Source organism: Leishmania donovani, chromosome 3 (genome assembly GCF_000227135.1).
Source record: "Leishmania donovani BPK282A1 complete genome, chromosome 3".
Taxonomy (NCBI): Eukaryota; Euglenozoa; class Kinetoplastea; order Trypanosomatida; family Trypanosomatidae; genus Leishmania; species Leishmania donovani.
The window spans coordinates 69,761-81,928 of record NC_018230.1 but is presented as its reverse complement, the minus strand read 5'-3'; the positions used below and the strand labels follow the sequence as shown (position 1 = coordinate 81,928).

Sequence of the window (12,168 nt, the reverse complement as noted above, 5' to 3'; positions counted from 1 at the left end):
CGAAGCACACGCGCAGGGAAAACAGCAGCAGCAACGAGCGAAAGAAAAAAAAAGAAACGGGTGGAGTCAATGACTGATACACGAAAGGTAAGGAGAGACGTGTGTACAAGAATGGAGGAGGGAGATGCCAGGGCGCGCGAGACGCGGCGTGGGGGCTGCGCGCTCCAACACCGCGTGTGGCGATCGGGGAAGAGGGTGAGGGGTGGGAGGCTTTGGCAGATGCAGGCTGGCGTGCGCGCTCTTGCTGCTCACGCCGTCGTCCCCTCCCCGCTCCCCCTCCCGCACACCTCGAAGAAGAAACGAACAGCAACGAACAAGAGGCGTTCCCGCAGACAGACACGTGCACGCACACAGGCAGAGAGAAGCGGGACGAAGACGGCGGCCACTGGGAGGACGGAGAGGGACCAACAACAAGCAATAAGCGAACACGAAAGCCGTAGGAAGAGGCAGGGGGATGTGTGTGTGTGTATGGGGGGGAGGGGTGAAGGAGCGAACGTGTGAGCCCGTGTACAGGGGGAGGGGGCAGCCGGAAGTGCGATCGGGGGTATAGAAAAAAAGAAGAAAAAGCCAAGGCCTAAGACGAGTGGATACACGCCGGGCGGAGAAGAAGCAGGAGGAGAAGGGCGGCCTGCGTGACGTGGACACAGTACGCCGCAGTAGCGAGCGATGGACCGTGGACAAGGCGTAGGTAAGCGCGGACGCACCAGTGACGGAAACGAGCGGATTCTTCGTTGTGGTGCAGCGCCTCTGCGAATGTGTTCCTTCCCGTGGGCGCGTGCGCGCGTCTCGCTGATGCCGACAGCGTCCGCAGACACGCGCGCACACGAACAGGAAAGAGGGCGGAGGCGGAGGGAAGACGGGGACGGGGGAAGAGATGGCGCCAAAACAATGCCCAAGACAACGGCACAACAGAGCAGGGTTGCGGAGATGCGGGTGCGTGTGCACGTGCGTGTGTGTCCCACCGAAGGACAGGAGGGGGCGCAGGTGCCCCACGCCTGGAGGTCTCACAACGGGAACAAAACACAACAGAGACGCAACACGACCGAAGAGAAGCGCTCCGCGACACGAGATGCGGCTCAAGTACACGCACACGCACGCACGCACAGGGAGAGAGAGAGGGCGGGGAGTGGGGGAGGGGGTCGATGCTGTAGGGAAAACTGAAAGAGAGGGCGGAGTGCGCGTCTCCAGTGGCGAGGATCGGGCTTGTGGGGTGAGGAGGAGCAGAGCAAATGAAGTTTCGAGCGCGCGCTCACAGACAGGCGCACACACAAGCAGCAGAGGAGGAACGACAACGACGGCGATGTAAAGACACGCAACGCCGAACAGAGAAAAAAAAAGAAATTGCCACAGCGAAACCTACACAACGCACGGAAGAGCGACGGCGTGCTCGTATTTTCTTCGGAGCAGCGTGACGCGGACGGACGCGTGCGCGAGCGACGGAGAGAGGCAGACAAGGAAGTCAGAGGAATATATGTGCGGAGGACGCAACACGATGTAGCCAAGCAAGTAAAGGAGCTAGTATGTGGGAAAGAGAGAGCGAAACAGGAGCAGGAAGAGATGTTGGTGGCGGCGAGCAAGCACGGCGGAGTACAGTCCAGAGCGCGACACACGTCACCTTCGTACGTGTTCTACTTGATCGACAACGCACAACGACAATGATCACCACGAAAACAGCGGGCCGATAGAGAGAGAAGGGGAGGGGATGTGTGTGCGTGTGCGTGTGCGTGTGCGTGTGCGTGTGTGTGGAGTGTTGAGTGTTGAACGCAAGGGCTGATAGATGTGAGCCGGGACGGCCGGTGCGTGCGTGCCACGCGAAACTCGGCCAATAGGTGAACACACGCACACACACACACACGCTCCGAGAGGGAAGCCAACAGCCACTCCCCACCCCACCCTAGAAGAAGAGGAAACGAACGAAAAAAAAAAGGACAGACAAGGGAGGCCGCGTATGCCGGGACAGCAGAGTCGCATCACCGCCCTGCCGGTTCGACCCGTGCGGCGGAAGCCCTGCCGAGTGCCGTGCAGCCAAGGTGAGGAGGGAAGTGGGGTGGCGGTGATGCTCAGGCACCCGATTCCACAACAACATCAACTCAGAGAGGTGGAGGGCGACGGCAAGAGCAGGGCTGTGAGCACCACAGCCGCAATGATATCAGAGAAGCTACCGTCGCGACGCGTTGTCGGCGGCGCGCATGCGTGCGGGCGCGTTCTTGCGATTCCAACGTCGTCCGCGTACAACCCTTCGCCTTCTCGCTTTCGTTTTTCTCTCTTCGCTGTCCGCCTCCGGCTTGCTTGTCGGTGAGCGGCAGTCTGTCCTCTCGCCGCTCACGGCTGATGGCACACGGTCGCGCTGCGTTCACGCGACAGACGGTGCTGCTGACGAGGTGGATGACAGATACGTTGAGGCCGAGAAGAGGACTACTGGAGTGTCAAGGCGGAAAAGAAGGGCAGGGCTATTGGCCAGGGGTGCGCACAGGGTAGGATGGGGGGGGGGGGATGGCACGCGTGCACACCAGTACGTACACGGGCGCGAGAGATGCAGAGATGTGACGGCACGCACGATGGCAACGGGTTAGAAACGACGACCGAGAGTTGCAGCTTGTGAAGGCGCGGACTCAGAGATACGGAAGAGGGAGTGAGGGTGGGGTGTCTGTGTGTTCCGTGATCGGAGGTGGCACACGGCCCAGTGGAGGAATGGAGAATGACTGTTAGCTAACAATGGAAGAGGGAACAGGAGCAGAAAGAAAGATTTTCCTTTGGCCGCCAGCGGCAGCAGCACAACGTGCTGGCGAGAGCTGCTGCCGATTTCAGGAGGAAAGGGAGGAGGATGGAAGTTGAGGAGGGGGCTGGTCGACGTGCCAAGCAGGCACACATGCCTGCATAAATAAAAACTCACACAGCGCGAAAGAGAGAGAAAGGGGAGGCCGCGGTGACAGTGATAGCGCACGCCAACAAAAGGAGGATGTCGGACACGAGTGCGGTGATTCGAAAGAGGGAGAGACACCATTGTACACTGTTGTTTGTGCGCTCGATCTCTTCACTTCTCGCGCGTGTGTGTGTGTGTGTTTTGGGTTACATCAGAAGTTTGCGGTCCGACGGCGTGGGCGTCGCTCTCTCGCCGGGTTCATCTCACGGACACGACAAGACGAGAAGAGGGAGACGATGGACGAAGGGGCAGAGTATGTTGACTAAAGCGGAGGCGGGGATGAGTGGGGGAGAGGCGTGCGGGGCGGAAGCGCCGTGGGCAACACCGCCTCTCTTTTTCCTTCCACCTTCGCCCACACCGTCCCGCTGCCACACAACACACCGAGAACCCAAACACCACTCGACCCACCGGCCCCCTCGCATGGCGCGATGCCGGCCATGGGCACGCGCGTTACAGAAAAACGGGCCCACTCAGCCCCCCATTCCCCTCGACACACACACACACACACACACAGACACAGTGGGGTGTGCGTGCGCTGGGCCTTGCGATGCCACGCACGTCTCAGCGCATGTATGGATGCGCCCTCCCCTGTCCTCCGGGGGCACGGAGGAGAGCAGCGAAAAGATGGTTGAACACGTGGAAGAGGCAGGGAGACGTATCGCACTCGTATGGGCACACGCACATGAGGATACATGGGCATGGGCATGCATGCAAGTATGCGCACACCTGTTGCACGCCAGACGTGCCCCTCTCGCCTCCTCCCCCTCCGCTTTTCATGCACGGATAAGGGTGAGTGTGGCCGGTGGCTGGCACACACATGTACGTGACAGCAGCCGCTGGACGAAGAGGAGCGAAGCGTTTCACCGTTGGCCACAACCGCGTCGCGTCGCTCGCTCGCTTCGTGCAACAACGGCACCCGCCCCGATCCTCGTCCCCCCTACCCCGCGACGTCTCCCTTTCTCCGTTCATGCACACGGAGAGACACGGTGTCGCCCGCTTGGCTCTTCTGGCACGCCTTGCCATAGAAAATGTCTCAGAACGTGGTACCGAGGCCGCAGCCGCCGGTGTCATCGACGTTGTGGTGCGCGTGGTGGTACCGCTTCAGGTCCTTGAAGTAGAAGTTGGCGGGGTCGCGGTGGTGGATGACGTAATGAATGTCGTCGTACAGGCCGTAGCCGCACACAACACCGCCGGCCACGATATCGAGGCAGCTGCCTCGCCGCGGGGTAGCCGTAGCCGTTGTAGGTGAGCGTACTGGCCACGACGAGCAGCACCGGCGGGAAGACAAGACGGTCGGGTGTCCATCGGAGTGATGTGGTGAATGCCGTGGAGCAAGAGGTGCAGCAGCTTGCAGAGCGGATTGTCGAAGAGCGGCTCGGGAGGTGCGCTCTCGAAGTGGAAGACGATGCGGTGGATCAAATACTCCATGAACTTCCACAGCGCAACCCCAAAAGAGGAAGAAGACCAGCACGAAGAGCGGGCTGAAGTCGATGACTTCGACCGCGTGTTGGTACTGGGCGTCTGCGATGGCCCTCGCATCTGTGGCGCTGGCGGGCGATGTACGATGCCATGGACGGGCCCACGGCGGCTGGGTAGTTCTGGAAGATCCAGTTCATATTCGGGTAGTAGAGGTAGGCGTCGAAGCGGCTTCCCCACGCCGGGCTCAGCTGCGTGTAGTCGCGCCTGACGCCACGCACGGTCCACAAGAGGCTCAGAGGCAGCCAGAGGATCATGACGGCCCAGCACTTGGTGCAGAAGAAGATCAGGCTCAAGTCAAACAGGCCGCAGCGCGGGACGCAGATGGGGGGGGGGAGTATTGATCAAGTGCATGTACTATGGGAGATCGAGGAACATCGCTTGCCCCACCAGCCCGCGATCGCGGCGGATGGTGAAGTCCTTGTAGGCCATCTCGCGCTGGTGCTTCTCGTACTCGCCGAGCGGACCGAGCATGGAGCTGGCACGGTATCGCGGCAGCATGTTCAGTGCGCTCTTTGTGTAAGCATGGAGGTCACACTCGTCGTGGAACACCTGCGTGGACGCCCTTGCCGTGGTGGTCCCGCGTGATCTGAGCGCCGCCCGGGTGAGGGTTGCGGAGCTCGGTAGCATCGTGCACGCCGCCCTTGTAGATGTACACGCACGGCGTCGGCACCGTCGACGGTGCCGAGATGCTTCAACCTCAGCCTCGTACCGCTTTTCAAGCGCATCAGCGCAGGCCTGAAAGACGCCTGTGTTGACGCGCATGAGTCCGCCAGCTGTGGCATCAACCTTGTCGCGCTCCATTAGCCGCCTCGGCACTGCAGAGGCGGCAGTCGCGGCCTACATTCTGCCGTGCGAGCTGCCTTGAAGATGGCGGAGCCGACGGATATGTGAAGTGCGCGGACGGCAGTGGTAGGGCATAACGCGCTACTCGGTAAGTGAAGGATGGCGGAGTGGCTCGCCAGACAGCTGGCTGCAGCGGCTCGTGCAGCGATGGCGCGCCACGTATCCGCTAAGAATGAGGACAAGGCAGAAAACAAGGAAAGGCTCGTCCGATGACTTCGTGGGTGTGCACGCGCAAAGACGGCTTTCGGGCAGAGAGCGAGGAGGCGTGCGGCATGCGAGAGTGCGCGCACACCGCGAGAAAGACTATGGAAAAGGATTACAGGAGAGAGGCGGTCCCTGCGCAGAGATCGGCGTGGCTGGTGAGTGGCGATATGTGACGAGAGGAGAGGGGGCAGAGGGCGAGGAGGGCAGTGAAGTGTATGTGTGTGTGTGTGCCCCGTCATCTGGGGTCTGTGGGAGACAGACAAGCAACAACGAAAAACAAACGCAGACGCTGAGGATGCCGACCGACACGTGCTGCTGCTGCTGCTGCCGCTGTGCGGTGTTGGCGTTGGACAGCAGCCGTGGTGCGAACAAGCTCACGCACAGAGAGCTACAGATGGAGCGCAACAACAACGGTGCAGCACTTCCACAGCGCTAGCGCCGGCGAGAATCGAGAACAAGCACAGCTGAGGGGACACGAAGGCGAAGGAAATCACATAGGCAGAGACTCACACGGGGCTACATGTCCTCCCTTCCGTCCACTCACCTCAATCACGACACACCGGCAGTCCGAGGGGCGCCTTTACCATCAATCCGTGGCACTGCGCTGCACAGCCGCTGCAGTTATTGAGGTGCGCTTGCATAATATCAAACATGCTCTGCAGCTCTGCGAGCAGTAGCGGCGGCGAAGGGGCGGCGGCTGCACTAGCGGAGGTCGACGACGACGGCGTTGCCAGTCGGTGAAGGTCTTGGAGAGACCAGCCTTCAGCTCGTTCCACAAGATAGCGACGGCGCGCGTGGAAGCGCGCACACGTCGGCGGCGTCAGTGGCACTGCCGCCACGCCCGCTGCGGACGGGTGTCGGTGAGACGAGGAGGTTCCATCGACTCGGGCAGAGAGGTTGCCGTGGGCTTGGCTGGACAGAGCAGAGAGAGACGCTGTCTGCGGAGTTGCCACGCTGTGCGAGCGTGATGCCGACGACGCCGCCCATGAGGAGTTGGGAGGAGGAGCTACATCGTGAGCCAGCAGATAGAAGTCAGCGCTGCCCACCGCGCTCTCCACCACTGCTGCCGGACTTGGAGGGTATTTCAGGGCATGCTCTACCGTGGAGGAAGGCCCTGGTGGCTGCTGCGCCACAGAAAGCGCTGCCGCCCCTTCCAGCCCCTCACCTACCAGCTCGTCTCCACTCCGCAGCCCCCAGACTTCGTGCCTGTACTGTGGGCACCACCAAGCCTGCGCGTGCAGGAGACTCATCCGCTGCCGTAGCCGCAATGCGGAGGCGAGCGCCGGGACGCGCACGTACAAGGAGGGGTTGATGGCGGACACGTCGTAGAGCTCAGGAAGCTGCACCATCGGCGGGGCTGCCCCACCAGCCTCTCCGCTAAGGCAAGGGATGTGCTCCAGGGCCGGCGGGGGAGGACTCGCTGGAGCGCTCTGATGCCCTCGCGCTCCCTGCTGCTCCCCAGGGAGCAAAATCGGAGAGCCTTCACCGCTCATTCTGCTCCTGACACCGTCACCACCACCTACGGTGGTGCGCTGCCCACCACGCTCTAGGCTGGAGGCCCCCGGGGAGAGGTAGCTCTCTCGGCCGTGAGCGCTGCCGGGGTAGCATCGCCGCCGCAGAACGGCGGCCGCCGCGGCAGACACAGGAAAGCGTGTGAAGTCCCATCGATGCAGCACATGGGCAGGGAGGACGCACAGGTGCAGAGGTGAAGCAGTGTGCTTCTGGTGTTGCTGCTGTGGTGGATGATCTAGCCCACTAGCGGCTCTACTCCCCGTGAGGGTGAGGGTGCCAGCGGCGGGCGTGAGGTGGGCCACGTGGCGTGCGAGCCACCACTCATGCAACTGTTCCGACGCTCTTGCAAGAGCTGCGCGCGCGGACGACCCATTAACGTCTTCGCCACCACCGTTGTCGCGCCGGCGCGACTGAAACCACGCGGAGGACGAAGACAAAGACGTTGTCGAAAAGGCGTGTGCCTGCCACCCCTCCGATGCCACACAGCGCGTCTGGTAGTCTTCCGGGATGAAGGTGCCACCGACGGCGCCTGCTGCCGCTGCGGATGCTGTCGACATCGCTGCACCGAGGCCGGCCGCCGTAAGCGGGGCATGGAAGCAGCGCAAGCACAAGTAGTGGCCCTCATACGTACAGAAGAGGAAGGATGCATCAGCAGGCGTGCCGCCGCCGTCGTCACCGGTCCTGTCGCTGCGGTGGTGATCACAAGCGGCCCGCGTGCGGGCGTGCCTATTCGACTGCGTGCCTCCGGCTAGCAGCCCGTCGCGCTCGCTTGCGGCGCCACCAAAGTCTTCGCTCTCCGGTGCGTCCAGCGGAGCCCTTGCGTTGTGCCGTACACCTCCACGGCCACCACCAGCGCCGCCGGTGGCTTCTTGTGTCACGTGGACTGCAGTCACGGCAGCCGATCCCCCGTCCTCCTCGTCTTCGGCCGAAGAGCTGCATCTCGACATGCACATGCACGCGTGCCAGAATCTGCCTCGACGCGGCGACAATGTGGTCGTCTGGCCACCGCCACAGCAGCAGCGCGGCAAGTAGCAACACGAGCCGGCCAGTCTTGTGCAGATGCTCCGAGTGTGCGCAGAGCACCACTCAGAGAAGTGGAGCTGCGGCTGCGGCAAGACGACGCCGCATCGAGCGCAACAACCACCCTGCGCAGCGAGGACAGCATGCTGCTCTGCTCGGGTGGTGGGCACGTCGAAGGGCTCACCAACCACACGGCATAGCGGTGCGCGACCGCGCGGAAGGATCGGCGGCGGGGGAGAGGACAAGCGCGACACTGCGGCAGCTGCTGTCCTGATCGTGTGCGGGAGCAACAGCAGGTCGCTATGGGTCGTAGCCGAGACGGGCGCGGCCCTGTCCGCATGTGCGTTGGCGCATCCGTCCGGGTAGCTCAGTCGCCGTTCCACTGGCACGCTCGCGCAGCGCACCGGCGGCAGGTCTGCTTTGGTTCCTGAGGTGGACGCGGCAGCGTTGCTCTCCAGCGCGGCGTCCGCCACGGCAGCGACCACGGCCGGTTCAGCCAGTCGCCGCTGCGCTTCAGTGAAGGGAGCCGGTGGCGTGCCGGCTGCACTTGCGGCCGCGTCCCGCGTGACGGCGTCGTGCGAGACGGGGCGCACCATTAGCAACGATGCAGCGGCCTCCTGCACAGCAGACGGCATGATTGGCGCATACGCCGCTGCCACTCGCTGCGCCCACTCTGCCAGGAAAAGTAGGCGACGCCTCTCACACTGCTGCTCCGCCGTGTCCGGCGAGGTCGAGCACGCCACATCAGTGCAAGAGGTCGAGGCGCGCGGTACAGAGATCGCAAGATGTGAGGGGGTGCTGTCATCGGCAGAGGCTCGGCCGTCCTCATCCGCAGTACTCGACGACACCACTTGATGCTGCCAGTGCTGCTGCTGAAGCTCCGTCACAATATGCTGTAGTGCGCGGCGGGCGTTAGCGAGCGGCGGTGAGTGCACGGAGTCGGCCTCACCGTTGGCGGGGTGGCCGCCATGGATTCCGCAGCCCTCCCTGCGGCTCTGTCCACCGGCAGCTGCGTGCATGAACGAAATACCAACGCGCTGTAGCTACAGGACCACATATTCCTGGTTTGACGACTCGCGACGCCGCGTTCTCTCTCTCGCGCGCGCGGTCGTTATGCCGGTGCACAGCGGGCGAGGAGAACGCCCGATGCTGCGGGAGAAGGTCGGAGGGCGGGGGAGGTGCCGTGCCGGGTACGAGAGGATGGTGAGGCGGCGTCCGCCCAGCTGTGCTAGCTCCCCGCCACACACGTGTGTGCTCAGTTGAATGCTCAGGTGGAAGGGTGTGAGGGTGTTAGGAGGCGCGAGCGAGTAAAGAAGGAGCATACAGTGGCAGAGTGCCGCGTGCCAAGAACGGCAGCGGCGCAGGCAGCAGAGGCAAGCCTACAGACGAACCCAGCAGGCGGCACACGCTCCTCAAACAGCGGTCATATGCTGTGGCTTTCCGTGCGGTTGCGCGGCAAGCACGAAGACGCCGGCACTCTGCCGCTCCATCTTTTCGCCTGTGGCTGTGCTTGCCCTTGCTCTTCGAGCGCACGCGCTCTCTCAGCGGTTGAGCTTCTCCACGCACGCGTGCGCGCGGTGGCACGCGCACGGGTTGCGGCAACGCGAATTATAGTCCATCACTTCCCGGTGCTCTTCCACCTTGCATCATCCACTCTAACGGGCGACTGTCGCCGCCGTGCACGGTTGCGCTGCCACTTGGAGGGAGGTGGGGCCGGGAGTTGCAGCCCCTTGGAGAACGATATGCAGCCAACGGAGGAGTGGCGGAGGTGTGTTTGTGTGTGTGTGTGTGGGGGGCGGCGGCGGCGAGGACGTGCTGTCGGGGTATGGACGTAGGGTGTCGCATCAGAGCAGGAAAAACGATGCAGCACCGAATGCCTTTCATATCCGTAGGAGCGCTGAGGCGTGGAGGAGAGGCGGCGGCCAGCGCCCATGGCTATGGACTGCGTCTCTACGAATCGCTGCCTTCACAAAGGGCAGACAAGGCGACCTCGAGCCGTCGGAAGGCTTCCAGGCTTCGCTCCTGCACCGCCGGGTCGACTCCACGCACGACGCCACGGGAAGCGCCCAGGCGTTCCTCCAGCGCTCGTAACATTGCCCGGGTCTTCGAGATAATGCCGCTCGCAGACAGTCGTTGCGTCTTCAGTCCACCGCCGGAGGTGTGGCGGGGTAGATACTGGGCCAACGCATCCACCCCTTGCAGCCCATTCGACTCGAGAATGTGCTCGTACAGCACGTCGCGGTAAGCCTCCGTTGCAGCTGTGAGGCGCTCCTGCGTGTCTTTCTCTGTGCCCGTTGCCTCCGCATCGCGGTGCACCATCCGAGCCCGTGGCGGCTCCCTCGGCAGAGGTGATGCGAGACCGCTGCTCATTGCGGCCCCTGAAGTGCGTTCGGAGTGCGTCACCCCGCTGTGCAGCGGATACACAGGCTCTCTGCGCGGCGTGCGTGTGCCTTGCTGCTGTTGCTGTGGTGTGTTAGGGTGGGAGGTATCGTCGCCGTCGGCCGTCAGCAGCAGCGACGTCACCTGTGGCCTATCCAGCGCCCGTGCGTATAATACTTGAAGGGCACGCGACTTAGCCTGCAGCTCATGAGCGACGCGCAGCAGCTGCCTCTCTTTTTCCCTCAGCCGTGCCGCGCGCTCGTCCAGCTGCGCCGCACGCGAGTCCAGGCGCCGCGAGTGCGCAGGCTTCCACGGCAACTGCGTGGACTCCGTGGCGACCTCTTCCGCGTGGCTCGTGCGACGGTCGTCGATCAGCTTCTCGGCGAGCACCTGCTCCAGCGGCCGCGCGCGCTCGCTCAGTTCGACGCCTTCGGCCAACAGTCGCATGGCCTCCCCCCTTTCGCGAAGGCGTTCGCCCGCCTCGGCGATGAGCTCCCCATCCCGGTGCGGCGCCGCTTGTGGCACGCCAGAGCTGCCTTCCACGCTCACAAGGGCAGAGATACCACCAGCTACCGAGGATGATGCGGAGAGTCGCGCCATCAATGAGGAGGCCTTCTCCGACGCCTGCCGCAGTTTAGCCTTGGCCGCTTGCAACTCCGAGGCCATAACAGCATTCTGCTCCTCCAACTCGGCACACCGATGATAGGCCATGTCGCGCTCGTGCACGGCGTCGCCGAGGTGACGCCGCACCTCGCTGAGGTCAGCCGACTCTTGCTGACGCGCGTTGTCACGGTCGCTCATGAGCCTTGCCACCTGCGCTTCCAGTGTTGCGCACCGATTCTGGGCTGCTTCATGTTCCTGCAGAGCGAGGTCGCGGTACAGATTAACTTCGTCTGTGCTCGCAGCAAGACGAGAGCGAAGGTCGCCAGCCTCGTCGACGAGGCGTGCGACGCGTGCTTCCAAGTCCGCCCGCTGCTCTTCAGCTGCTTCGAGGCGCACCTGCCTCTCTCTAACACCCGAAATAACATGCTCCAGCGTCTTCTCCTGCTCCTCACTGAGCTGAGCAAGCCGCGCCCTCAGCTCTGCATTCTCCACGTCGGCAGCGTCCTGCCTGAGCTTCACCTCTTCACGGAGATTAGCAAGTTGCCGCAGGGCCTCGTCTCTCTCGTCCGCCCGCTGCTCCGCATCTCCCTCGAGCCCAATGCACCGACGCGCCATCGAATCAAGCCGCTCCTGCGCATCCGCCGCTTTCGCCGCCACTTCTTGCCGCTGCTGCTCCGCGGCCGCGAACGCCTCCATCAGCTGCGCCACCTGCGACTCGAGGCAAGAGCGTTCTTCATCAAAGGACTCCTCCTCCTTCTTGACCATTTCCCGGTGCAGCTGAAGCTGCTCTGCAGCCACTACTGCCTGTGCGCCCGCTTCGTCCCTCTCACGCAGGAGCACTGCGATCTGCGCCTCCAGCTCGGCATCCCGGTGCGACACGGCACCACCGCGATGCCGAGACTCCGCTGCCTCCATGGACAACATCTTCAGCATCCTCTCTCGCTCTGCCCTCAGACGCTCTACCTCCGACTCCAGAGCCAAACGCCTATGCTCCGATGCGTCTCGTTCCTGCGTAACGACTTCACGCAACAGCTGCAGCTCCTCCGCATCCATTGCCTTTTGCTCGCGCGCCTCGTCGCGGTCCGCGGCCAGCCGTGCCACCTGTGCCTCCAGCTCGGCGCGCTGCTGCGCGGCGGTGACCAGGCGCTGCTGCAGCTCCTCGGCGTTCGCGGCCAGCTGCTCGCGCGCCTCGTCGCGGTCCGCGG

General features: G+C 63.3%; 1 protein-coding gene and 1 pseudogene across 1 annotated transcript, besides 1 other annotated feature; both read right to left on the bottom strand.

Moving 5' to 3' along the window:
* Positions 1–4,756: 4,756 nt before the first annotated feature.
* Positions 4,757–5,203, bottom strand: LDBPK_030280 (annotated as a pseudogene).
* Positions 4,757–5,203: a sequence feature.
* A 791-nt stretch (positions 5,204–5,994) lies between these two features.
* LDBPK_030270 (hypothetical protein) lies at positions 5,995–9,000 on the bottom strand (the record flags this gene model as incomplete). The annotated part of the gene is made up of 1 exon (XM_003857945.1): positions 5,995–9,000. One exon carries the CDS (start codon positions 8,998–9,000, stop codon positions 5,995–5,997), a length of 3,006 nt encoding a protein of 1,001 aa, XP_003857993.1.
* Positions 9,001–12,168: the final 3,168 nt, after the last annotated feature.